The sequence below is a fragment of the Electrophorus electricus genome, chromosome 8, assembly GCF_041902795.1.
Source record: "Electrophorus electricus isolate QZ-2024a chromosome 8, ASM4190279v1, whole genome shotgun sequence".
Lineage (NCBI taxonomy): Eukaryota > Metazoa > Chordata > Actinopteri > Gymnotiformes > Gymnotidae > Electrophorus > Electrophorus electricus.
In genome coordinates, this window is record NC_137504.1 from 13,504,968 (window position 1) to 13,532,426 (window position 27,459).

The window sequence follows — 27,459 nt, forward strand, 5'->3', positions numbered from 1 at the left end:
GTGTAAATTATGAGAACTGGAATATTTCTCCATTACCAGACATTAAGATGATGTGGATGCAAAGTGGCCAACTGATACACACCTTTTAAACTCTAAATTATGCGTCCAAATATCAAAATCTAAGAGACATTTAACTCACTCAGGTAGTATTTCCTAAACCTGCATATATTATTTAAATTACAGCTACGTAATTCACACCCGGAACTCGCTTATACAGGTGACAGCCTGAGGTGTCGAAAACAGGGAAGATATTCTTTCTCTTTTTCAAGTTATTGAATTCGTTCGTGTTCTTAGCTATATAATTCCAAAATGGATATATCTCAAGAGGCAATTCTGACAATGTTAATAGAAGAGGGGGGTAAAATAAAGAACTCCGAATTACTGTGTAAGTTTAAAGATCAGTTAAACTGCAGTGATCCAGGTGAGAAGAAGCGAAACCGGGACCTTTTCAAGACGTTCATAAACAACATTGCTGTGGTGAAAGAAGATGAAGATACGAAGTATATCGTTTTAAAGAAATATTATCACCATTTATTGAAAGAAAAGTTTGATGGCAATGCTCCTAAGGACGAGAGTGAGAAAGTTCGTCTGGAGAATGTGGAACTCCACCCAGCAAGCGAAGAAAACGAGCACAGCACGCAGTTTAAAGGTGGAAAACAAAAGGCACCCGAGTCTGAGGATCCACCTCACCAAAATATCAACAAAAAGTCTTTAGACAGCAGTCCAACACATTCTCTCATAGAGCATGCTTTAGAAAGAACCATGTCTAAAGACTTCAAAGCAAAAAGATCTTTGCAATTTGTGGTTCCGCTCAAGACAGATGTGGATGACACCCAGAAGCATGGGCCTTTATATTCTGCCAAGACAGAGACAAGTGCACACAAACCTTATGCATTACCATTGAGAATGCCTCAAGTGCTGATCACCCCTCCTGCTCATGAAGAAAATACATCCAAGGACCATCTGGAACCAGTGAAGTCTATGCTATGGCCTCCCAGTTCACCAAGATGTAAGAGGAGTTCATCTATAGACAGTATGGCAGGCAACAACTCACCACAACTGAGGAGACACTGCAAAGGCACAAAAGCAGCAGATGAACCCAGATACAGTGATGTGTTCCCACTAGAAGCCGCAGAACATCAGTGGCTGGTGACATCCGCCGCAGGCCACTGGAGTCTGGTCTACGGCCTGCTGCTGAGTGACATCAACATTGCAGAGAAAAGGGATTTCATATCAGGCTTTACAGCCCTGCACTGGGCCGCCAAAAGCGGCAACAGAGACATGCTGTGTAAGATCATCGACCTGTCCAGGCAGAACGGCAAGGGTGTGGACATCAACGCCAAGTCCTACGCTGGTTACACGCCCCTGCACATCGCTGCCATCCACGACAGAGAGGATGTGATCGAGCTTTTGGTGAGCCGCTATGGAGCTGACCGTAACATCCGGGACAACGGCGGGAAAAAGGCACATCACTACCTACACAAAAGTGCATCTGCACAGTTGCAAGAGCTGCTCGGGTTGTGTAGGGTGGAGATCCCAGAGCCGCAGAAGAGCACAGAGGATTACGACGCTCACAAGCATGTGCACACCATCAGCCGGCTCTTTCAGCCTGTTCCGGGCGTCAGCAAGAAGAAGGCGAAGCTGAGAGGCTCCTTCCTGTCCCTGGCTGAGGAGCCGAGGGTTGTGCATACGTTGCCTACGCACAGGGTTCGGTCAGACGTGTTTTCCTAATGACTCTGCAATTAAAGGTGCTAGTAAATGCCTACGGTTCATGTGAAATCAGCACTGTACTGACTGAGAAAAAATAAACAAACAAAAAAAACCTCAAATTCAAGGAGGACCTTGAAATTGAAGTCTTCATTTTAAGATTATTTTTCACTAAGTATTGTTTAAAGTACATGCTGTCTGGGTTTTACTGATGGATATCCTAATTCTTATCTAAGGAGTGAAAACAAACGTACTGATGCAGTCATGGACATTACTGAGATTATTATAGAATTAATAATTAAATATAAATTTACATTTCGAAATTAACCTACATCCTATGTATTTATCCAATTGGCAAATACGCTGTAGCAAGTGAAATTTTCACTGAAACATTGCAGATTTTTTACTCCAGAGAAAAGGTATATCATCACAAATGTTCATGAATAGGAATAAATGTTGTGTCTGTTTTCATGGCAGACATGCTGGCTTAGTACATTTTCAGTATGTGTTATAAATAAATGTTCTATAAGTGTTAAGGTGTAAGCACGTGTTAAATAATAGATTGTAAAAGACACAGAGTCTCATGTCAGAAACAAAATGTGTTCACACCAACTATCATACTATGTATCTCTAAATGTCTAAATTGATCTTTTTTTTTTCTTCTTCTATGCAGTAATGCTAATATATTTAAGTAAAATCATTGCTGAATTTTGCAGGTGGGCTTGTGATGGGTGATAGAACCTATAAACTTTGCAGCAACTGCAATTAAACTTGTCTCAGACTTATTCATCTTTTTAACCAAACAATACAGCATCAAGATTTTCCATGTTGTCTATCAGTTTGGGTCTGTGACATGAAGCAAAACCTTCTTTTGAACAATGTGTGACAAAGGAACTGCCACAAATTGACTTAACTGGCCGCGTGAACACCTTTACACATAGCCGAATAAATGTTGTTGGACACTGACATTGCTCCCTTTGATGCTGACCGGAGACCAGTTTTACAGTCCAGTTGCAATGGCTGAGCTTAGAAATTGTGGGAGGTGAGGCTGATCACTGATCTTTCACAGGAGATCGTGTGTGAGAGTATGTGCTGCAGTCAGCTCAAGCTGTCTGGGCTGACTGTATGAGAACTGTCTCGATTCTCTGCCGCTCCCATGATGTCATACCCCTTCCAGCTGAAGGGCAGGCATGTTCACAGCCCCTGAGACTCAGGAAATGTTTCCCCTGCTGCATCTACTAGAAAACCAGAATTAGTATGGTAAACACACATGTATGCTTACAATAGCTCAAAATTACCTTTTTTAATGAAGTAAGTACTGTACCAGTCCCCTGTTGGTACAATATAACATGGGGTGATATCCATTTATAAAGCTTTTTGTTTAAAAAAGTAGCTAATTGCTGAGTAACCTGTGTTTGGAATATGGAGGTTCAGGTGACCTACACCACCTCATGAAATCAGTCAAATGAGGCATTTCACTCTGAGCACTTGGGGAGAAAATGTCATTTATTCACATTATAACACAAAAGTGTCATTTTACAAAAGACACTTTGAAGTGCTTTGAAGAAGAAAGTGGGGAAAACATACAACCAAAATAGCATGTGGACACTCAAAGCATGTAATAACATACTACAACACATTAGCACCCTTCCAGGACGATTAATGGGATTCAAATCACAAATGCACTGGTTCCCTGCTCTGTTTTATAATCTGCTTCCAGTTGGGTTACATAACCCCACAGCTCTGAACTGTTGAGAAAATAAGACTAACTCGCAGATACATGGCAACTGAGAAATTAATTGGTGCACAATAACTGTCTATATACATAACATGAAATAGCCAGGGACACTTGAGGGCAAGAATGTGCCGCCCTGCTGCTGCTGGGGTGTTTGTGTAGAAAACACTATTGGTCTTTCGCATGCCTCTGCAATTCCTTGAGTGCATATAAACATGGACCCACAATAGATATAACCCCCCCCGACACACACACTCACCACACAACCCCCAACCAACGTAATCTGTACAAAAGCTAAAACAAATATCCATTTGTTTATCCAGTGGAAATGGTAAACAGCTATAAATCATCATATAGATGTTTTTAAAAACTTGGAAAGGATCAGGAAAAAATTGTTTTGGGGATAATTCAATTTCAAAAGAACTTTAGCATGTGTGCATGCAGATAAATATTCATCAGTCATATTTAATATTATGTCAGCAAGTTTGGGTAAAGTGTGCCAACAAAAGTGAAGAATATTTGTAGTAATCTGTATGTAATATGCAAGAAATTAAAGAGCGATCAAGATAATCTCGTAAAACTGCACCAGAATCAAACACCACAAAGTAAACACAAAGGATACAACTCAATCCAGAAATCCCTAAGCACTTCATATTCACATGTGCTTATGTCTGCAGATATATTTCAGTAGATATTTGTAGAAACAGAGAATAACTGGAGCGGTGTGACTACAGAACAAAATTATAACTATATTACTTGCAACTGCACAAAAACATATTTATTTACAGTCCAGACCCAACATGACATATTTTCTTCCTTTTTAACTGAATCCCATTACTGAACTATGTGTCAGAGACACAAGGGGACTGGATCACAAACTTACTTATTTAGAAGTGTTTATGTTTTGTTCCTTCATTAAACAATTAAAAAAAAAACAATATCATCAATAACTAATTAGTTAATTAGCATCACAGATGTACTAAAAGGATACAAGGTAAGGCTTGCATCTATGAATGGTTAAAGTAACATCGAGCAGCACTTTCATATTTGGATAGTCAGTCTCGTATCCCTGGCTCTTGCTCACAGCTTACAGTCAGATGCCTGGAAGGTGGTTTGTTAGTCCATTAGAATAGGAAGTGAGCTGAATTTTTGACCACAGAACTTCACATAAGAAAACCTCTTCCTTGCTCAGCAACTGCTGTGACCTTTTCACCTTTCATCACTTTGTAACCCCACAATATTATACAGCCATTTTAGAGAAATCTTAGAATATTTGTTATTAGTTATTAGTTAGTTATTGCTCCTTTATTTTGCCCTTTAGCTGGAACCTATTTTCCTAAGGTGAGCTCATAACACCGAGCAAGAAGACTTGAAGATTCCATTACAGCTAATACATGATTGTCACCCTGGCTGCTAAATTAGGGCTACACTAAATAACAGAGTTGGGGAGAGCAGATGTTTCAGGACATTTCAACTGCTGTTATGACAGTACATGGTATTCTCCTACATGCATTTACTGTCCATAGAACGTCCATGACACACTGCTGTTGAACAACCATAATTGAAAATGAAACTTATCACTAAAAATAAATATTTAATGGAAGCAGTAATGTTTCTATTAAGTGAGACATGGTTCTTACAGATACATGTATTTATAGTTACAATATCAAAGTGCTTTTTATCAAATATTTATGTATTTGGTCTTCATTTAGAGTGCTTTAAGATAAAAAAATAAATTATGGACTACCAGTGAAAAATGAGGTTCAATTTATGTGTTATCTACATCATTTTCACCAGTTATAGCCATCATCCCCACCTTAAAGCTCTTTATAGGTACCACGTTGGCTTGCTAACATTTGAAGTAATTTCCAACTACAGAACATGTACTACAAGGTAAAACAGCAATACAAGGCAAAACACAGCAGCTTTGACAGTTCTCTTATTGCCATCGAATTGCCAAAACCAGCCCAGCCTGTGCCTTCCAATAAGGCGAAGTCATTACCAGACTCGGCAGCAGAGGATCTTCTGATAGCTGTGGATCCCTGGCTGGGACAGTTCTATGCAATAATGCTAATCTCTTTAAGCAAAATCATTGAATAATTTTGCAGGTGTACTAAGTCAGCATGTCTGCCATGCAAGGTGCAAGGTGGAAGATGTTAGTCTGTGGAGGGTGTGGAGGGTGTGGAGGCATGGTGGATGTATTCTCATGGGGAGATGCTGTTGAGCAGGGCCTCCAGCTGTTCCTCGGCCAGTCTTTGCTTCTCGTCCAGCTCCTTGTGGCGGATGAGCAGTGAAGCCTTGGTCTGAACAAAGCGGCGGTACTCCTGCAGCTGGCTGTCTGACAGCTGCTTAGCGAGGAAGCCGGAGACCACGCGCTCGCGCCGGTCCAGGTTGTCCTTCAGGTCCTTGGCGTCCTCCCTCTGTTTGCACAGGAGCTGGTGCCGGTTGGCCAACGATTGCTTTTGCCAGAGAAAAGGAAGTACCGTGTAGTTTAAAATGAGTCCTGATGTAACTGGAAAATGCTGTTTGGTCAGCAAGGTAAAGTCTGAATGAAAGCACTGCTCAGTGTAATCTGGGTGAAGAACTTCTGAAAACACTGATCACAATGAGAAGAATAAAAGTGGGTGGGAGTTTTGCAGACTTCTTGTCTTTAATTACTCAGCTCTCCCCAACTCCCTATAATGTATTTCACTCACATTTTCTAATGGAAAATTAGAGTGTAAGCTGTTGCTTAGAGAACAATACATGTGTAAGGATCAGGAGACAAAATTAAGGCTTATGTTTGCTATTTAGTTCAGTAACAGCATTATTTATATTTGCCAAAACAATTAACACCAGCTATGCTTTACAGGTTAAACACCTCTCTCAGCTGCCATGGCTACTCCCACCACCCCCTGATGTCCCCTGCTGTAGCCCACCACACCTACTCCCCAGCCAACTACTTCTCCATGGGTTTTGGACATGCACACACCATCGGGAGGAGATAAGGACTTCTAGAAAACTGGACTATGCATTAATTGTTTATTTTTTCATTTGATTAATTATTTATTTTTCTCTTTCACTACTTATTCTGCTCCTTATTGTCTATATTATTACTATTGTGGTGACCAATGTCAGCCAGAGGAGGATGAGCCCCCCCTTTGAGTCTTGGTTCCTCTCAAGGTTTCCTCCTCATGCTCTAGGGAGTTCTTCCTTGCCACTGTCACCCTGTGCTTGCTCAGTGGGGGCTTGGACCCGGACATTTGTAAAGCTGCTTTGTGACAACATCTTTTGTAAAATGCGCTATATAAATAAATTTGACTTTGACTTTGACAGTTAAACCGAGAGTGAAACATAATGCAAACTGTCAGTTACACAGCCAGTCATTTTATGCCATTCCTCTTGGCAAATGCACAAAAGGATATAAACAAAATGCCTCAGTTATGAACAGCTTTAAGTCAATAGTACTGACCAGGGGAAAAAGGCATGAGGTTTATGGGGCATTTACCACATCCCATCTGGTGTCATCCTCTAATATTTACAGAATGCTATGGGTCAGAGGTGATCAAATATTTGTCACCAGAGGGCAGTGCAGTTGCAAAACCCATCGAAACTACAGGGCAGTTTCGGTGACTACCAGGAACTGCTCATTAAAGCAGCAGAGCACAGAGGCTTTTCTCTCAGTCCTGACTGATCACCTCTACTTCTCAGACAAGGAATATTTACATTAATTAAATATCTATATTAATTTATGAACATATAATTAGAAGCTAGAAGTTTTTTTTATATAGCTGTTTTGCTTAAACAAGCAAAAACGCCCAAAACCAAAAATAACTATTTCCACTCATGGAAACAAAATAATTCAATTCTACCCTTACCTAATTCTACACTTCTCTTCTAATTGAATTCAAAATTCTAATCCTACAGTGGCAGCTCTCTCACCTTCTCCTCCGCGTCCGTGTTCTCGTCCACGGTGCTGAGGGTGTTCTGCACCCGGGCCAGGCGGGCTGACAGGCACAGCAGAAGGTTGATCACACGCTCTAGGTCCCCGATGAACAGCGTGTAGCGCTCCAGCTCGGCCGGCAGGCAGCGCGATCGCACCAGGGCCTCCGTGGAGTCGCCCCGCACCCCGTTCTCCTGCTCCTCCTCCTGCAGGGCAGAGCGCAAGCCCTCCACAGAAGTCAGCTGCTCCTGCAAATGGGCCACGAGCTGCCTCTGAGTTAAGAGGCAGAGGGGGCGGGAAATGGAGGACAAGGTCAGTCGTTTGAGGTAGGAAAGTTATCAAAATGACCAGATATCTGCATCAGAACAACTGGAAAACGGAACCCAAGACCAAGTCTATTATGACCGAAATTGTCCATGGTTCTCTACAACTTTTGACCAGTGAGCAAAAGGTGCAACAGCTACTGGGACATGAACCTTCTTCTCTGTGATATCAACTCCTGTATTGCACTGTGTGTGTTGCTGAGCTGTCAGGGAAACGCTGTCATCAGCTGGTACTGAAGGGTTGTTAACTTTATCAGAGTTTGTCATCTCAGGGCTTGAGAAAAGAGAGACAAAGCAAATGTGTTCATGATAATGTAAGTCAAGGCCTATTCATTATACGCAACATATAATTCTAGAAGTGCAAATCATTCATGTGAATGTGAAAGAGCTTCAGTATAAGCAAGTAGTATAGAAGAGATGTTCTATAGTAGTCACCTGCCATTAGTTTGCTCTGCCATGTTAACTTTCTGCTCCTGCTTTTTTTTATAGTGTTCTTCCATCAGTAGGGTGTCCTCAGATAACAACTGCTCCATTAGCATGAGCGCTGTCTTCCGATTGGTTATGGGATATAAAATGCGGGCTAGCGATTGGTCTGCTGAGACCACATCCTGAATCAGTATCTCCCACTGATGCTGGCCCTTAGAACAAGCCCCTACTGGTTTCTTAGCCTCCAGAGATCCACAGTTCTCCCCTGTTTCCTTTTTTTCTTGATTTCCATCATGTGTAGAGACAGAGTCAAGATCAAAGTCTATAAGGTTAGGAGCTGTTTCCATCTCATCACATGGAGTAGGCCGTGTATTCTGAAGATGACCAGTGGTTACATTTTGAGAAGGTGTGCACTCATCTCCTTTGTCACCCCATAGATTGGGATCTGTTGTGATACCAATGGTTAAACATACTTCATGACCAAAGTTACATCGCTGTACCTCACTCAGGTCTCCAGGGGGCATTTCAAGCTTTGTTGAGGATTGCTCTTGAGGAACTGCCTTCATTTTGCTAAAGAACACACAGAAAAAAAAAATGGTTGAACTGTGATGGCCCCTTTAACACATAATCTATTGCATAATCTACTGCAGAGGGTTAGATAGAAAGATATACCTGACACCCAGACTGGATCCTCTGAGGGAACTGGCTGTAGATGTGAGTCTGTCTTCTTTACCATGACTCACTGGTGGTTTATCATCACAACTGGGAAGACAACTAACAGCGGCAGAGGAGGTAATGCCTTCTCCGGTGGTGGATGGGTGATCTAATGAGCTAGGCTCCTTAGAGCAATGCTGATCAGGAATGGCCTGGATATTCTTCTCACAGCCAATTAGAGGTGCATGCTCTTGCCTAAGTTTTCTTTGGGTGTGTTCCTGTGTCTCAGCCAAAAATGGCAAATATCTACTCTCTCTATCAGAGGCTACAGGCTTCTCCTGGGGTTGATGTAGTTGTTCAGAGCTCTTGCTCAGAACTCTAGGCCTGGCGACCTTTGACACTCCAAGTTCCTCCAATGATTTCCCTCTAGAAGCCATCACTCTTGCTGGCCGCTGATCTGGAACTGATGCTGCATGGTGCTTAAAATCGTCCTCTTTATGCTGAGCACTAAATAAACAACTTGAAGAAAATAAAAAGACTTGAAGACCATGTGCTTTTACATATATATATATATATATATATATATATATATATATATATATATATATATATATATATATATATATTAGGGATTTAACATGGTGAGTCATCTTAGTAACACTAAAATGCCTTTTCAGAGGAAAATGTTAATTGATGTCATAATGATTGATTATATTGATTATAATGATTGTATGTCATATTCCTTAAGCATTCAAATCTTACCTTGAGATGTCTTTGTTGTGCATAGATGAAGAACGAAAATGTCTACGGATCTAGAGTAAAATACAATTTTAAAAAGTAAACAAACAAAACAGTGATAAATATTTACTTGAAAAAAACATAATATTGCAATTATATGCCCTTGGAGATACTAATATACTGTATATGCATGTAACATACCTGGCTGAAGGCATGGGGAGTTGACGTGCTACGAGCTCGGTAAGATCCAAGAATTTCTGTCTCATCCAGGAGGATCTCCACTGAGGCAGATTTCCCTGATGGTGGCGGTGGCTCCTCTTTCCGGCTGGACTGCCGTGACTGACCACTGGTTTGGGCAGAGGTGAACTGGGCATATACGGGGCATGCATCTAGAATACGACCTGCAGAGAGTGGCCTGAGTAGTTTCTTTCTGCAACCGGAATTGGCTGAATTAGGTCTGGGGCTCCAGTCAGTCTCCCTCCCTCCAGATGAGTGCCTCTGGCTGGGCACCTGTGGAGCTGGCTGTTGGCGCTCCACTACTTTTTGGCCAGTTTTGCGTTCCATATATGCCACTAAGGCCTTGTGCTGAAGATCCTTAAGTGTGCTTTTTGAGAGGTTGGAGGCTGACAGGGCACGCCCCCTTGTCTCAAACACATTTCGTCTGGTGGCAACTAGACCGTGCTCTCCTTGGCTGTCTTCTGAGAGCAGTCCTTCATTCTCACTGCCAAGGGAGCGACAGGTTATATGAGTAGGTTCATCTGCCAGCTGGTGCAGTTTCTCTGGCTCAGAGCGAGACAGCTTCTTCTGTTCCAGTGTCAGTCGCTTCCTATGGCCAACTCGGGGCACCTGTGGCTGTGCAGTATTCTGCTCTTTCTCAACCCCTTTGTCTATGTCTTGACTACGAGTCTTCATAAACTCCTTTTCTGTTTGTTGAAACTTGGGCAGGTGGGGTTGGATGGGGCATTCAGGCTTGGAATGCATGTCTTGTGGCAAGCCAGAAGGTACAACAGACAGCTTCTTGTCAGACCTCTGCTCTATTCTGTACGGCCAAGAGAGCTGCAGATCTTTTCTTTTGAACGATGTCTCTCTCAAAACTTTGCTCTGTGCATCCTTCAGCTTTTCTTTATAATATTTTTTGAAGGAATCATCCAGTGTATTACATAGGTAGGAGAAATCCTTTACTGTCTCCTCTTTACATATTTCACTGTGCGTTGTGTCACCACTAGAACAAAGTGACTGCTTTCCTGCATTTGGCTTAGTTTTACTCCAGTCAGGATCCTTGCACCCCCAACTATCGCTTTTCTCATTTTTGGCTTTGTTCATAAAGGAGGCCTGGTTAGCTCCAGTGAGATGATACAGGAGAGGTGTGGTCTCTTTGCTTATCTTCTCAGAAGGCACATCTACTAAGGGCTGTCTTGTCAGTCTGTTTATATATTCATCCTCTTTTGTATGAATGCTCTGGTCTGTTTCAGGGGTCTTATTTTGAGAAGTGTCAGATGTTGAGAAGCTCGTCTCTGGGCCACAGTAGAAGATAGGGTGATTGGTGGTGTGATGTCTGCCTGTGTCCATGCTCATGATCTTCTGGCTATCTTCTAACACATTTGCACCTTGAGAAGCTTTGTCTATTTTACAAAAATGATTAAAAACATGGTTCTTGGCAGGCTCCTCATATTCCTTTGGTGCACTTGACTGTTTATTCTCTTGAAAAAACAGTTTCCCTTTGGGGCCATCAGGGCTGCTCGGTTTTCTCAGTGGGACATTCATAAACATGTTTTCTATAGTGCTATGAGACCTCTGCCTCTCAGCCTGCCTGTGAGGTTCTGTACTGCAAGTGTCTACCACACATTGTGGCTGTGGGACACTGGACTCAGAAGATTTGTACACACCAGTGACAAAATAGAACTGCCCTTTGTGTTGAATACTTCCACTGATCATATTTTGTGCCATGTGCCAGGGGTTGACCATGCTCTGCTGTTCGTTTACTGGAACTCCATAAGCTGGAAGTGACCTCTTCTGCTGAACTTCTGACTGGCTACCCTTGGTGTGTTGTAAGCGCTCACTTGTCTGCCAGGTCAATCGGCTTAATACAGCTGCTGACTTTGACTCGGCGTCTAGCTTCAGCTGATCCTTCGGGTAATGTTCTGAAAATCTCCATCCACAGACAGGGTCAGACCTGGAAACGAGGACTTCAGAATTAGCCGTCTGTGGCCTGGAAGAGGAAATGTCACCAAGATGACCCTCGGGACTCTGGTGTGCTTGTGAGATCTCGAGGTTCTCAACAAAACTGTTGAGGGGGGCAGGGGGTGGTGGAGGTGTTGGTAGAGCTGTGTCAGGAACCAGAGGGTCTTTAACATGAGGGCTTACATTTTTGCTCGGATGATGATCTTGCTGTGCAAGAGCCTCCATTGAGTGATATAGCTGGTCCATGCTCTTCGGATCTGACTCCAGGATTCTGGGACTGTACACAGCCTTCACGTACTTGAGGTCTGTATATTGCAGGTTATGTGGGTGGAAATCGTCTGATAGAAATGGTGAAGAGTAGTCATGGGCACTAGAGCCCCCAGAAAAAGAGCTGTAAGCAGAGTCCCCTTTGCTGTGGTGGTGGGTATATTGGTCTATGCTACTTGTGGACTTTGCAGGGGAAAGTCGACTTACAGGAAGACTAAGAGGATGCAGGTCAAGGTTGCTCATTCTCTCAAATTGGAAGTTGTAGGAATCCATCTGAATCTCAACCTGGGCACATGGACCCAAGTGAAATGAAATAAAGATGCAATTACTTGTTACTTTTTATTTTCAAGTCATTTTTCTTATGTCCTTTGAGGGTAAGAATATCCAGTTTGCTTTTCTTTCCACAGAACTGAAATGACATGATTCTGGTAGTACCTACAAAAAACAAATATACACATACTATTTATTACCGAGACCAGATGTTGGAGAATTTTACACTTGAACTTGCCTCTGTCCATTGAATGAAAATAAAAGTGCTTAAGGCATTGCCAATGAAAATTCTTCGCAGATAGTTATCATGCCAGTGGGCTGGACATATAGTTTAGATAAAAGAAAAGCTGTTTTGAAGTTGCTTGAAAAAGGCAGATGATGAAGGGTGTGTATTTCCCACTGGATGATGGTTTATATCAAGCCTTCATTTAATCTAATTGGCTAATTCCTGCCCTCTATTACATTACATTTTTTTCCGTCAACAAATAGTAGAAGGCATCGCCCTGGGGAAAATTCACAAAAAAAATGTGTGAACACATAAGTGAAACTTATCAGATTCTAAGTGCAATTTTGGTAATAGGAGTTGGTAATAGGAGTTTAATGACTGATGAAAATCTTCAGTTCTCAGACCAAACGTGCTTCTTATTACCTAGCTGTGGTGTGCTAGATAACCATATTGTATATGTTGCTCTGTCAGGGTGCCTGTGTTTACTAAAAATAGCATGTTTGTGTTAGATTTTCAACATGGCATGTCCACTGGGGCAAGAAGTTAACCAATAACAGTGTCCTAATTTGTAGGTAGGCACGTGTTTCATACACCCCAAGGCCCACACGCTTGAGCATGTAAATGTTGACATAGAATGTACAGAGCAGATTGTAGATTTTTGTAAAGATTAGTGTCTTTTCATGTACAGTGCAGTACAGCGCCTAGAAGGTTCTCACTGTGTCATAATTAACACAAAATAATTAATCTCTACTGCTCTAATTTATGTTGAATTCTTTACAAAACATGGTTACTTATTTGTACCCATTATCTCACTGCCATGATGACTTTAGATCACTGAAATCTTTATAGGACGGTCAAATGCTAGTAGGGGAAAACAAGCTTACTTTGGGAACAACTGAACTGTTGCAAATTTGAAGCATGAAATAACAATAAAAGGATAATAAATATCTATTAAATAAATCATAAATATGTATTATATATACTTGTCTCACAACATGTCTCAAGCAATTGTCGGTTGAGTACAGCAGCTTTTTTGGTAGTGCCAGTTAAGAAAGTGAATGTCATGGGCTAAACAGAAGTTATTAATAAAAGGCACCATCTGTACAACTGGTAATAAGTGCCTTGAAGTTCAGTTGGGGGGCAGTGGTAATCAGAAATGTCTGGAATGTCATTTTAACCTGGGTGAAATACTTGGGGATTAATCATGTGATAACTCTTATATAGATTATGCATTGTTAAGGAACAAGAAAAAAGGATTAAATTTACATGTATGGGGTGGTTTTAATGTCTGAATTAGGCATGACATCTACAAATACAATACAATTGAACAGAAAGCTTCAAACAAATTAAATGTAACTTAAATGAGCAGTGTCTAGTATTGTATTATCATATTAACTTGGGAAAAGTTTTGACAATATCTGACAATAACTGACAATGTGGTATCAGTGAGCTCTATCTTTTTACAGATAAAATCACTCGCAAGAACAGAAGTGGTGCATGACCACTAAGAAGGACATGCAGGTGCAGTCATGAGCCCACTTACCCCACTTACACTTACATGCACCTGCACAGGTAACACAGAGCCCAAAGCAGAAAGCTACGACACAGGAGCTGACATTTCACTTTGAACAGAATGTACCGGAAACACTTTTGGATGAATAACTTCAGTGATTTCATGAGCCGTCATGCTGGCCTTTGTAACTCAATCAATGAAACAGATCAAATGGGGGGAATGGGGTTAAAACAGTGCTAGTATATGGGCAAGAGTGACAGGATTCATAATGATCTGGACACAGACACAGGGAAGCACTTTGAAAAGATGGCATTAATAGTGACAAAATATACGAAGAATCAGATTTCTCCAAAAGACACAAAAATATCAAGAACACAGCATTACGTTTTTGGCATGAAATTAAAATAGCACCTAGTCTCATTTTATGAAGAATATTAGTGTTCGCATTTCTGTATGGAAAAATGTTCAGGAAAAGCTCAAATAAACCTCACAGTCTAAGTCATTCAACAAAGCCGGTGATCATGCTTCCTTACCAGAAGTAACTGGTGGAAAACTTTTAGTCCAAGAAAGGGAGAAAAAACAATCTGCAGCTCCACTGAAAACCCCGGCATGAGTACATCCTGCTCAAGTTTGCCTCCTGCCTCGAAACTTGGGCAGTGAGGGCTGTGAGGAGCTCCAGTGACCCTCGCTTCCTTCAGACCCTGCTGGAAGGCCGGGCTTGCATGTCTGTGACGTCGGCCCTGCCAGGGCACAATAGGCCCAGCAGAGGGAATATTTCACCACTGATAATGGTGTCTGAAGAAAGGGGGGGGGGGGGGGCCTCACATTCTTGGCTGGCTTCAAAGAAAGAAAGGGCCTGGGTGCCATTCATTCGACGATTCCTCCGCAGACGGAGAGTTGCCAAAAGGGGGTGGACTCTTCAGCAGAATCGTTCACTCAGAGGAGTGACCCTCCCCCTCAACTCCAGCAAGCCCTTCAGCTAGTACTTACCATTACTTCTATTTAAAACAAATTACTTTGATCAAAGTCCTAGGATAAGCAGTAGAACATGAAAGGTGTGTAGACGTAATGTAACTATTACATTGAAGTTGAATGCTGCTCTAATTTTTACCCTTTTACTGTAGACTGAAACTACTGTGTGCCTTTGAAACATCTCTGTTTAATTTTTTTGCTTTCAAGGGATCACTGCAGACAGTGGACCCAGTGAGATTCTGTTAAAGGACTTTCCAGTCACAAGTATGTGTACTGATCCAGAACTTGGTCTAATTAATGTGTCACTACATTCAGTCAGATTCTAATATTGAACCAATACCAACACGATTCCTTCCAAGCAGCTCCAATATTAGTATTTATTACATACTAATAGATATGGTATGGACAAGGTTTCGTAAAGCAAAATATATATTTTTCAAATTTTCACCTGAAAATTTAGTAAACACAAAAACATCCGGACTGTAATTAAAAGTAAGCAGGGAGTATAATTTCCTGCTAGTCCTCCAAACTATGGTAAACTCCTAATACATCAGAAATAATGATTAACCACAGTCATTTAACCACTTTTAGGTCAATAATTCTAAACAGTTCTGTTAACCTTGATTTATATCAGAAAGTCATGCTGAAGAATGCCGACCTCTCAGGTTTCTGGAGAAACCTGGCCAACAGGTAACTCCAACAGATGAAAACAAAAAAGCCCAATAGACAAACAGACACCAACAGGCGTGGGTGTATGTATGTATGTGTGTGTGTATATATATATATATATATATATATATATATATATATATATATATATATATATATATATATATATATATATACACACACACACACACACACACACACACACACACACACACACACACACACAAACACTTCGGCCACTTTATTAGGTACACCTGTGCAACTACACGGTAACACAAATATCCAATCAGGCAATCACATGACAGCAACACAATGCATTTAGACATATAGACATGGTCAAGAGGACCTGCTGAAGTTCAAAGTAAGCATCAGCATGGGGATGAAAGGTGATTTAAGTGACTTCGAACATGGCATGGTTGTTGGTGGTAGATGGGCTGGTCTGAGTATTGCTGATCTAAACTGCTGATCTGCTGGGATTTTGACATGCACAATCATCTCTAGGGTGTACAGAGAATAGTCCAAAAAAGAAAATATCCAGTGAATGGCAGTTGTCTGGGTGAAAATTCCTTGTAGTTACCAGAAGTCAGAGAAGAATAACCAGACTGGTACGAGCTAATAGAAAGGCAACAGTAAGTCAAATAACCACTCGGTTTAACCGAGGTATGCTGAAGAGCATCTCTGGACACACAACACACTTGAAGAAGATGGGCTACAGCAGCAAAAGATCACACCAGGTGTCATTCCTGTTAGTTAAAAACAGGCAACTGAGGCTACAATTTGCACAGGTTCACAAAAATTGAACAACTGAAAACTGTAAAAATGTTGCCTGATCTGATGAGTCTTGATTTCTACTTTGTTGTTCAGATAATAGGGTCAGAATATGGTGTAAATAACATGATAGAATTGACCCATCCTGCGTTGTATCAACAGTTCATGTTCAGGCTGGTGGTGGTGAGGTCATAGTGTGAGGGATATTTTCTTGGCACCCTTTGGGGCCCTTTATACCAACTGGGTAACATTAAACACCACAGCCTATCTGAGTATTGTTGCTGACCCTGTCCATCCTTTTATGACCACAGTGACCCATCTTCTGGTGGCTACATCCAGCAGGATAATGCACTATGTCACAAAGCTCAAATCATCTCAAACAGGTTTCTTGAACATGACAATGAGTTAATTTTACTCAAATGGGCTCCACAGTCACCAGATCTCAATGCAACAGAGGACCTTTGTGATGTGGTGGAACGGGAGATTTGCATCATGGATGTGCAGTTGACAAATTTGCAGCAACTGTGTGATGCCACCATGTCAATATGGACCAAATTCTCTGAGGAATATTGAATCTATGCCTTGAAGAATTAAGGTAGTTCTGAAGGCCTAAGAGGGTTCAACCCAGTGCTAGCAAGGTGTACCTAATAAAGTGGCTGGTGAGTGTGTGTGTGTGTGTGTGTGTGTGTGTGTGTGTGTGTGTGTGTGTGTGTGTGTGTGTGTGTGTGTGTGTAAGTGTGTACATGGAATGCCATAACCAAGTGGCTGGCATAGTTTACAGAAACATCTCTGTAGAGTACAGGATGGAGGTTCCAAGGTGAAAGTGGGCCACACCCCGAAGGTGGTGGAGAATGACTAAGAAGAGCTATGGAACTTCCAAATCCAGACTGACAAAATGGTAACGGATGACCAACCGGACATAGTAGTTATGGACAAAGCAGAAGAAAGCTATAGTGATAGATGTAGCAATCCCATGTGATAGGGACAGAGGAACACGAAAAGCTCGAAAAATACCAAGACCTGGGAGAAGAGCTAGAAAAGATGTGGAAGGTAAAGGCAACAGTGGCACCAGCAGATCCCATCTGAGATCTCTATTCAGAAGAGTGTAGCCCTGGGAAGAGCTTAGATTTTTTGCAGGGCCTTCAAGCTCCCAGGCCTTTGGTAGAGGACACCCCCCCCCCCCCCACACACACACACGCACACACACGCACATGTGTGCGTGTGTGTGTGTTAGTTTTCCTGTATGAAGAACTGTGGGAACCCCCTTATGCCTCTAACGCAAACATCTATCTTTTGTTTCAGCATAAATGGGCATTATACCTGATTCTTTTTTTCATTGTTCAGATAAACTACAGAAAATGAAGCTACTACTCTCTTTAGAGAAAAAGACATTCAGTCACTCAACATATTAATATCAGTCAGTACAAAGAAGCCTGTTGTTAAGCCCTACTGAAAATATTTTCTACAATATTTTACAGAGCGCAGTAATGGTTTTAAATAACAGCCTTTAGTCACATCTTAATGGAAAGCAGCCACATATAGTGAGGGGTTGCTGTAACAATGAGAAAGGTTTCCATTGTTGCAATGTCCCTTCATGTAATAGCATCCCAGGCATCAATTATGGCACTCAAAAAACAAAGAGGTGACAAATGCATCTGCTGAGAAAGAGAGAGCCTAGAGAAAATCACTAAGGGTGGCCAAGGTAAGTAACAAGACATAAACAAAGCTGGGAGGAATTCCATGGTTTGAGGATGTCAGGCACACTTATCTTTCATGCTGGGCTGCTATGAGAGCAGCATCACCCGGGGGTTCATCAGACATTTACCATACTGATGTGAGAATACAGCATTACATGCATTATGATGACTTTCTACAAGGTTCGGTCAAATGTCACAAACTCTTCTAATTAAAATTTTGTTAGCGGTCATAGTGGGGTTAATCCACAGAGACAGGCAGGGGAATTCTGCAGTCACAATAATAGAACACTGTAAGTCAACATAAGTACTGACCCAGTCTGGGAAAGAATCCTGTCTGCACTTACAGGGCATATGGAAAGTTAAAAAGTTGTTTTAAATGTGCAATTACTAGATACAAAGTATAAAAATTTAATGAAGAATTAATAGAAGCAAGACAAGCTAGATCAATGATGACGAGCCTAGAAACAGAATCTCAAAATAAATGTTAATGAACATTGTTTTGCCTCACAACAACCTTTAACACACCAACACACATACTCAAAAACACTTTCAGACAACAGAAAAATCCAAGGAATCATAGTCATGAGCTACGATCTGGGCTGTTCAACCAAAGGGCTGTTCAGTCAAAGAGCTGTTCGGCCAATAGAAAAAAAATCCCACAAATAGTTCCCCTTCAGGAAGTAATGAGGGCAGGTAAATAAGCGTAATATAGTTAAAGCAAGACTAAACAAGAGTGCACATGAAAAAAGTCAAAAAGACCCAGAGAACATAAATGTGCCATTGTGTACTATAATACTGGGTGTATGATAAAGTGAGAGAAAAGGCTGAAAACAATTCCATTTGATGTTCAAAAAGGTAGAACCTTTTGTACATGGAATTTGGGTTAGTGGTAGGAAAATATATGCAGAGAAAGTTATGTCCTCTCTACAGAAATCCAATCTTCTGGGAGTATTGTAAATTCAAGTTAATGGGGATTTGTGAATGTGTCAAAAATGAATGAAGAATTTAGTTAAAATTTAAAAAATATCCAGGTTCATCTTTCACTGCTAAGTAGAAGGACTCAGAGCCCCAAAGGCAATAGAAAGGCTTGCATTCTATAATATGTAGCGGAAAGCAAGAGGATGCAGAGAACAAACAATGAGGAAGTGGCCCATTTCCTAGACAGAAGGCTGGTGTTCTTAATTGTAAGCTCAGTATTCACAGCTGGCCTTTCTGGAGGACTCCACCAAACACCAACAGCAACAGTTCAACACCCAGTATGACAATGAGCCAAAGCACGAGAAAACCCATGGGGGGAACTGGTAAGGGGGGTACTGACGGCAGTGTTTAACGGTACTTTACGCTAGTTTGTATTTTATTACTTAGGCCCAAAGACTTTTTGGCTGACTCATTAAGATGATACCATGATGATAAGCGTAGCGTAGCATAGTCGACAGTGAAGTGTGGCAAAAACAAACAAACAACAAAACAAAACATAACAATGGCAGTTCCAGAAACATACACAGCTAAATTAGAGAGGAATCCACACTTCACCTATTTTAAAATGTAGCCCCTGTGCATGGGACAACAACCATAACATGCATGTTCATGTTTGCTCTCTCTCACTTACTGTAATTATACGCCACTCCTAAAACCTAGCAGGTTTAGATTCTACACATCAGCATTCTTCTCCATGGACAAAAGAACTGGGGACAAAAGACTACGTTGAAATTATGTTATTGTGCACTCTGTGACTTGCAATGTATTAAAAGCACAGTGCCCAACTCTTGATGTTACATGTTTGGCCAACACTATTTTCCCCAGAACTATTGACATATTGGATCAGGTGTATGGTGTCATTGTGATTCATCAAAACAATCACTCTACAAGCAGCTGAGTCATTTAGATTGGGCAGGCAATAAAAAAATCAAGATTTGTGAGATATGATTTTTATACTGCAGCCTTCTGAGATATATTACAAAGGCCAATGTCGTGATAACGATTAACAAAGGAAACTCTCAGGGACAATTATTTTTAACACAATGATTGCTGGGAAAATCAGCAATCATTTTGCAATATGATAAATAAGCATTAAGGTCTCAATATTCCAATAAAAGCAGCTTCAAAGGAGAGCTCCAAACAAAAGAATCAGAAAAAGAAGAAGGGCAAATTCACTATATGGGTTATATGGTTTTGGAAGCGGTCTTGGCACTTTTTAAAATACAAGAAACACATGCAATTTGGGCTGCACTTTTCCCCCAAGGTTCCAAGTGCCAGACATAAGGCATTCGGACAAATGTCTTATCAGTACACTGAAGGCCTCGCAATTACACAGGAATGTGCAAGATAAGCTGACACAGGTAAAGCAAATAAGGCTGGCATACATTGCATTATGTCATGCTAGAAACAATGTGCACCAGGGGACGGGTTGGCAAACATTAATTGGTGTTCCAGACGGTCTCCTTACCGAAAGGCGAACAGATGCGCTGACAGCTGGATACAGTTCCACCATCTCAAGCAATGCTAATATGTGAATTTCTATGGGTATTGTCCAGAATAATAAGGACAACATTTAATTTTCAGTCTTACATAACTTCTAATCCTAAAAGAGAAACAATATTGCAAGTAATTTCCTGTCGGCGGAAATCAAAAAGCTGGCAAACTTAACCAACACAGAAAATTCTTGGAAACATTAAAAACTTTAGATTATTCTGTGAAAGAATATTAAACTCTACCAGATCCATTTGCACTTCCTGCAAATCCACTGGGGAAAAAAATTATATGCAATCCTACATAGGCAGTAGAACATCTAGAATTCTCATATTACATAAAAAATGTATACGTCACCAAGTGACATACCTGCTGATATATCAATTTAGTGTCCATTTATCCCACTGTAAAGCAATCCAAACTCCATTTAACATATATACATATTTGAATATGAAATCTGTAATGAATATCAATATCAAACACAAATCATGTGAAAAAAATTACAAATATATATAAATATGTAATGCAAGATAGCAAGCTAATAAGCAAGTAAAACAAACACATGGCTCACCCTTGTTTCATATAAGCCTCATTTATATGACTAAGGTACAGATCTACAGAGAACCCTGCTGTTTAGCTCTGTACTTAGTTATTTTCCTTCTTGGCTAGCTCAGAGACCCAGTTAATAATTAAATGAAGGCACTGAACACTCACTTCTGCATTATTTACTCTCTTCGCTAGCTCTGCTAGTGTGCACCCATATATATGAGTCAGCAGTTGGTAATGGAAATAAGACGATATCAGGGCTTGGAGTGAAATAAGTGAAGATTCTCTGTCTCCAGCTCTAGATGGCTTTCTAGATGGCCTTCTTGACCTAAAAGAGCAGTTATTAATTCACCCATGTTTGCACCACGAAGAGTATTTGATTAGTCAGACATTCCTCACTTGAGAATCGATTGACATTGAAAAATATCCAGTACTTCAAAACATCATGAAAGAGTAAAGACTCTACAGTTATCACTGTAGGACAAAATTATCACCCAACATAATATAAACAGAAGTACCTAAGCACACTCTGCCAGTTAATACAAACAACAAAGAAGGAATACCATGCCAACAACAAGGGACATTTGCATAGTTGCCTTTGGAATTTGACTTGCAAAATGATACAGTTTCACCAGCTCCAAAGGCCATACACAAATATTTCTTTGTATTCCCTGACAGAAAAAGACCCTCCCTGATTACATAGCCTAACAATACTTCTGATCAAAGTTTTATAAGCCTTTACTCTTCCATAGTAGATATCATATAGTGTAAGTTTACAATTATCTTCAAACATTTGTCCATGCAAAGCATGAAAGCACTTGACTTTACTACTTGCATGACTCTGAAATATTAGGAAACCAACACAAAAGCTCTTAATTTAAATCTAATTCACAACTCACTGCTGTAGTTTTTGAGCTGCTTCAGCACGGATTGTTAGATTTTCACATCCTAAAGGCATCCGTGGGTCAAAATGTCCCCCGTGTTTTTCCCTTCTTAATACCTACAGAACTGATCAAAGTCTTCCAAGAATTGGAAACCTAACCCCAGCAATAAATACCAGTGAAGAAATTATCTTCTAGAATGGCTGTTCCTTTTCTCCAGTTAAGAAGTCTCACACAAAAGCCTTTAGGATAAAATGTGAATGCTGTATAAGATAATACCTGCTATTAGGATCCTAATGGTTGGCAGTGTGAAGGAACGTGTGATGATTACTCTGCAGAACTCATTATGTTCATTGTAATACTTTACTTTAACTGATGATAAAAACTACAGATTGGACCAGGTTGGACCAGATTGGACCCTATTCAAGGTGAGATAGAGGGAAGAGAGAGAGAGAGAGAGAGAGAGAGAGAGAGAGAGAGAGAGAGAGAGAGATACAGAGAATATACTATAGAACAAAACACATATAGATTAAACCAGCTGGTTGCAATGCAGCAATGTTACATTCCCTGAACTTTGCGACCTGGCACCAGTGCAGTGCTAGAAGACCAGAGAGCGAGAGTGAAAAACAGAAGAAATGGGGGAACAGACAGGAGGTTGGAGGGGAAAAAAAACTGGAAGAGCAGTAAACATTGCAATAAACCTTAAACGGTACAGCTACTCTGCCAAACGCAAGTGGACGGCAACAATCTGCTCTGGCCTAGCATTTTAGCACAGAGCGGTACAGCACTGTGGTGTTATGTGATAGGCTCTGAGTCTTTAACACGACCATGTACTGCAGATACCTCTTTTATGAGCTAATGGCACGATGGTATCGCGTGAGCCGCAAATATCTTAAGGCTCCGTGACGGCTCATCACACACACCTTCTCATCATAGACAAAAAGGATGAAACCTTAGTATCTGCCATAGCCTGGGAAGCTAGGGTGTGTGCACTGACTGTATGCTTTATTACAGTATGCATGCTATGGTTGCTATTGCACTAGTACTCTATACAGTAGTTACATGATACCTGAAGAAAGGACCCCTGTCCTCAGATCTCTGTACTGTGATAATGCTGTAAATACACGCCTTCTTATAACAAAAACAAACTTTGGCTATTTACTTTGCCACAAGAACAACTGAAACAGGAAATTTTTGTGTGTCATTTATCTCATGTCTCCTGTTTTGTTGTGGTATAAAACAAGTTACAGTTTTAAACGCATTTATCTTAGCACTGAGAGGAAGTCCACCACTGGTAGTCCCACATTTTTGTTACAAGGGGAAGAGCACTAGTAGGCCCTCATTTCTTTTCCTGCTATTGTTATTTCTAGTCATTACAAGGCTGGGCTACTGAAATATAATTGAGGACTTGAAACAATGTGTGCCAAAGATAATGCCTTAACTGATACTGACTTTATTTAAAGGAGTTTATCGTTTATATTTTTGTGAATACTTTTGTGTAGCCTAGTTTTTAAATACATTGTGCTGGAGTCAAACACAGTCATGGGATTTTACTTAGACTAATGACATTTAATCACATGAAAAATATGACATTTTTCTTACCATATTACCGAGCACCCAAAGAGAGCTCCGTCTAATCTCTATTTCAAAGATCACATCCATTGTATGGCAAACCACTCACAGAAACAAGAAGTTAACAAGTTCTCTTGTTGATGGACTAGTTGATGTAAACTACTGACTTCTTTAAGCAGTTTTTTTTTTCTGTGTAAACAATATTTTGCTTTAATTTTATTATTTGGTTCATGCTGTGATACTGAACTTGAGGTGTGTTGTTATGAAATTTACTGTCATTACACCAGCCTAAAGCCTTGATGACAACAACAATTTCTAATGAACATGTATGATTAGTAACTAGCGTGGACCTGCCTTTCCCTGTAAAATTTAGAGTGCATATTTTACTCTTAACAATAGACAGAATGCAAAGCATGATAATAAGTATTTAAAGTATTTACAGTTTATTATCCATTCATGCAACAATATCACAAATTAGTTACAGGTGTCAATAACAGTAGAATGCTAGTCTGCCGATATTTGGTATTGATTACATTTAAGTATAAATGTGGGGAGTAACTGATTATTTATAAAAGGACACATTGTCCTGTGCCTCAAATGGATCATATAATCCAGAGCATGAGCTATTTAATGCAGCACCACAGTGGTTCAATATGCTATCATGCATTTGCTACAATATGAATTTTACATCACCGACAGAATGTTGCTGAACTCAGTCAGCAATAAGACCAAGAACTGCAGGACACCTTTTCTGATTTGTTGAAGACCTCAATGACAACTGATCCTTTTAGAATTAAGCACTGAAATGTAAAAATTGTTTCAAGCAAGTAATGGTCCGCAAAAACCTCCATAAGGCACAATATTCATAAAAATATTATGTTTTGCCAAAGTCAGGAAGAGTAATGGCACTTGAGCAGTTGCACTTTGGCATTTTTTTCTCCAGTGAAACTGTCATGATTTGTGGCTACTACTCAGGAATAGAAACTGCCTGACTGAACCACCCACCATCCACAGCAGAGATGCTGGATACCCCAGAAACAGATGGTCAGCATCAAACTTTGAAAGGCTAGTGTTTGGCTAATAGATATATACTATCCATTTCAGTGGTGGCCATGTGTCCTTGTAAGGCTTCAGTTTACCTTCATTGTTAATGACCCATGTCAGCTCCATCCTTAGTGGATTCTTGGGTAACAGGGACTGCAAAGACACCATGTCCCAATAGACACGGAGATATCTGGTGATATCGCCAGATACCTGGAGAAGAAACAGCTGGCCCATCGTGCTCTGTGTACTCATGCCTACAATTAAAGGCTTTAGTGGCTGTAAACTGAATGAAAAGCATTCAGTAATAATTGATGGCTCTGTTTACAATAATACTATTCATTCCACAATTTCATTCAGAGAGCACGTGATGTGTGTTGAAGTGTTTGTATCAAAACAGAATCAGCAGATGTGATTGGATGTGATGTGCGAGAAAGAAATTTCACTTTCTTTCATGGTTTGCCATTCAAGTCAATGTGTCAGTGGAAAAATTCAAACATCTGCTCTGCACAAAGACAAAGCCATAAAGTGAAGAAAATGTAAATGGTGCCAAAAAAATATTTTAGTGCCATCTGTCAGACATTACCATAGAAAAAAAAATATGTCTACCTAACAAAAGATTATAAAAGCGCAATAAACATATTGTATCTGTTTAGGTCTTGTAGATGGATAATGTCTCCATGTGACTGGTGTTGGACAATAAACTCATGGTAGCTGTTGACTACTCAACAGTTCTAATAAACTGGAAGGGAGGTGTGATGGTTGTTATGATACAGGTGTGTGGTTTGTTTGTGAAACCAGAAACTGTGGTCAGGTGTGCATGTGTGCTCTCTTAGTAAGCCTTCCTGTAGCAATGGACTCTGTTCCACCTCACTGAGGACGCAGGGAGGCAGTGTTTACACCAAGAGACTGGTTTCAGCACCAAGACAAAACCTTGGTATCTGGTTTCCTTCAAACAATGCACACCAATATTTCCATACAGACATTATTAGGCCAAAGGCACCCCTTGAATAATTCAATTAACTCTACAGCGACCACTCACTTTGAGAACAGTGCAAAAAAAACGTGTAGACGAAAAGATTATAAAAACAAGATTGCTCCTATTCTCACTTTCAACAGGCAGTGATTACTTTCACTAAGTATCCGACTTCATGTAAACTTTCTCATATGTAAAGTTTATTTTTCCTACTCATTAACTGCAAAAGTTCGCAAGAGTCAAAGGCAAACGTGTTATTCAATACTTTTTAAATATTCTTTGCTGTAAAAAAAGTTTTACTATATTTTCCTTAGTCAGGTTTGACTGCAAACAGGTTAAACCAAGCTTCATTCGCTTGATTCTCACATTAGCAGACTATTCTGCATTTCCTTGTGAAAGGGCACATAGTTAGGTAATAACTATTACTTGTTAGGTAATAGTTTAGGTATAATAGTTTTAAGAACTTTTGTTACTAAACCGTTTAAAGAGTTTGTTGACAAAAACATACTTTAAAAAAAATCTACGTTTAGGACCATCAGTACAATGTAGTCGATACACCTGTTCGCTAGGGTCGTTTATGACCGAAACTATTATGAATATAAAGGCATACCAACACCATTATAACATTTCTGGAACATTACTTACCCGTAATTTCGGTAGTGTCGGATTGTTTCCCCGTGTGTTGTATAATCACAAGGAAAACGAGAACGTGTTTTCACTTCACAATTTTTACTTCATTGTTCCCCCAGGAGAAAAAAAACTCAGCACGTTGTTGTACCTACAGTGGCGAAAGCTCGCGAGGTAACATCCAATCAGCCAAAGCTCAAACAGAGAGGCGGGCTCACGCTCTAAAAACGAAACGACGAAGAAAACACGAAATAAGACAAAATAAGGCTTGCCATATCTGATGATTGATCAGCGGTGTTTAATATGTTTGCGTTGATTGTTGCGATAAAAGAATGGAAGCTATTTGTAGGTGTTGATTTCAATGGATATAAAATTAAGGTTACCTTAGGCATATAGATTAAATTAAGGTTACTTTAGACACGCAGATTAAACTGGCCCAACAGTGTTCACTGTATTGTCAGCAAGGGGTATGTTAGATGCGGATTTGACACACTTTTTACCATCCTTGTTGATCTGATAAATACGTTTGCCTCTTGTAGAAGCACGTGAACTAAAAGAACCTAAATTTGAGTACTTGAACAGCTTGAACAACTTCCAATCATTTGTTCAATAATGCCGATAACTCAAAGCAAGACATTTAATTATTTCTTGTTATTAAACATTTACGGCATAAACCAAGCATACAGTTGTAAGTTATCTCTACTAGTAAACCTTAAAAAACATGATTTAAATAAAATGATAATCTTAATAAAATGAAAACATTTAGAAATAGCCTTAGACCGAGCCCCACAAACGATCAGCTTTTTAAAGCTCTGCAGGGGGTAAGTCCTTTCACTTAGATTCTGGACTCTGTGTGAACCTGCTGAGTCAAGAGAGGGCCTTAAAGACCAACAGCGCACCACTAGTAGGTAGCTGAACTGTGTGGCATTTGGTTTTACACATCATGTTAATTTTTATTTAGTACAACGTGACCTATATAACTAAGCAACCAGTTATATGCTGCAGTATTACTGCCGTACTAATTTCTTAACCAGAAATCCATGAGGAAGCTACACAGACCGGGGCTTGGGTTGAAAACAGCCTTCCACATACTACTTATATCCTGTTTGGGCCCCAAATCACTATGCCATATGGAGTATGTGACCAAAATAATTTTTGAAACACACTTTTTTTGGGGCGCAAGTTAGCTAGCTAGTAGCTACCTATCTAATTAGTTAGCTAGCTCATTTTAGCCATCCATATTTGTAAATGAGGCAGAATATCAGGCTATTTTAGGTTT

At 40.3% G+C, this 27,459-nt stretch overlaps 2 protein-coding genes across 3 annotated transcripts; one reads left to right on the forward strand and one right to left on the reverse strand.

Moving 5' to 3' along the window:
- The first annotated feature begins 212 nt into the window (after positions 1-212).
- sowahaa (sosondowah ankyrin repeat domain family member Aa) lies at positions 213-2,475 on the forward strand. The gene has a single exon (XM_027018061.3). It carries the CDS (start codon positions 310-312, stop codon positions 1,729-1,731), a length of 1,422 nt encoding a protein of 473 aa, XP_026873862.2. The 5' UTR covers positions 213-309; the 3' UTR covers positions 1,732-2,475.
- A 726-nt stretch (positions 2,476-3,201) lies between these two features.
- shroom1 (shroom family member 1) lies at positions 3,202-26,328 on the reverse strand. Of its 2 annotated transcripts, none has more exons than XM_027019571.3 (8): positions 26,199-26,328; positions 9,707-12,388; positions 9,530-9,579; positions 8,786-9,286; positions 8,123-8,683; positions 7,841-7,961; positions 7,364-7,636; positions 3,202-5,901 (listed from the first exon to the last, which is right to left on the reverse strand). In XM_027019571.3, the coding sequence occupies exons 2-8, from the start codon at positions 12,224-12,226 to the stop codon at positions 5,647-5,649; spliced, it is 4,281 nt and encodes a 1,426-aa protein (XP_026875372.2). In that variant the 5' UTR covers positions 12,227-12,388; positions 26,199-26,328; the 3' UTR covers positions 3,202-5,646. The 2 variants fall into 2 exon arrangements, with proteins under 2 accessions (XP_026875372.2, XP_026875364.2); XM_027019563.3 differs by lacking the exon at positions 26,199-26,328 and adding an exon at positions 14,496-14,733.
- Positions 26,329-27,459: the final 1,131 nt, after the last annotated feature.

Coding starts and splice junctions, on each gene's coding strand:
- sowahaa (XM_027018061.3), top strand. CDS start 310: ATGGATATATCTCAAGAGGCAATTCTGACAATGTTAATAGAAGAGGGG.
- shroom1 (XM_027019571.3), bottom strand. CDS start 12,226: ATGGATTCCTACAACTTCCAATTTGAGAGAATGAGCAACCTTGACCTG. Junction 9,287..9,529: donor CACAACAAAGACATCTCAAG/GTAAGATTTGAA, acceptor ATTTTCTTCAAG/TTGTTTATTTAGTGCTCAGC. Junction 5,902..7,363: donor ACACGGACGCGGAGGAGAAG/GTGAGAGAGCTG, acceptor CTCTGGCAAAAG/CAATCGTTGGCCAACCGGCA.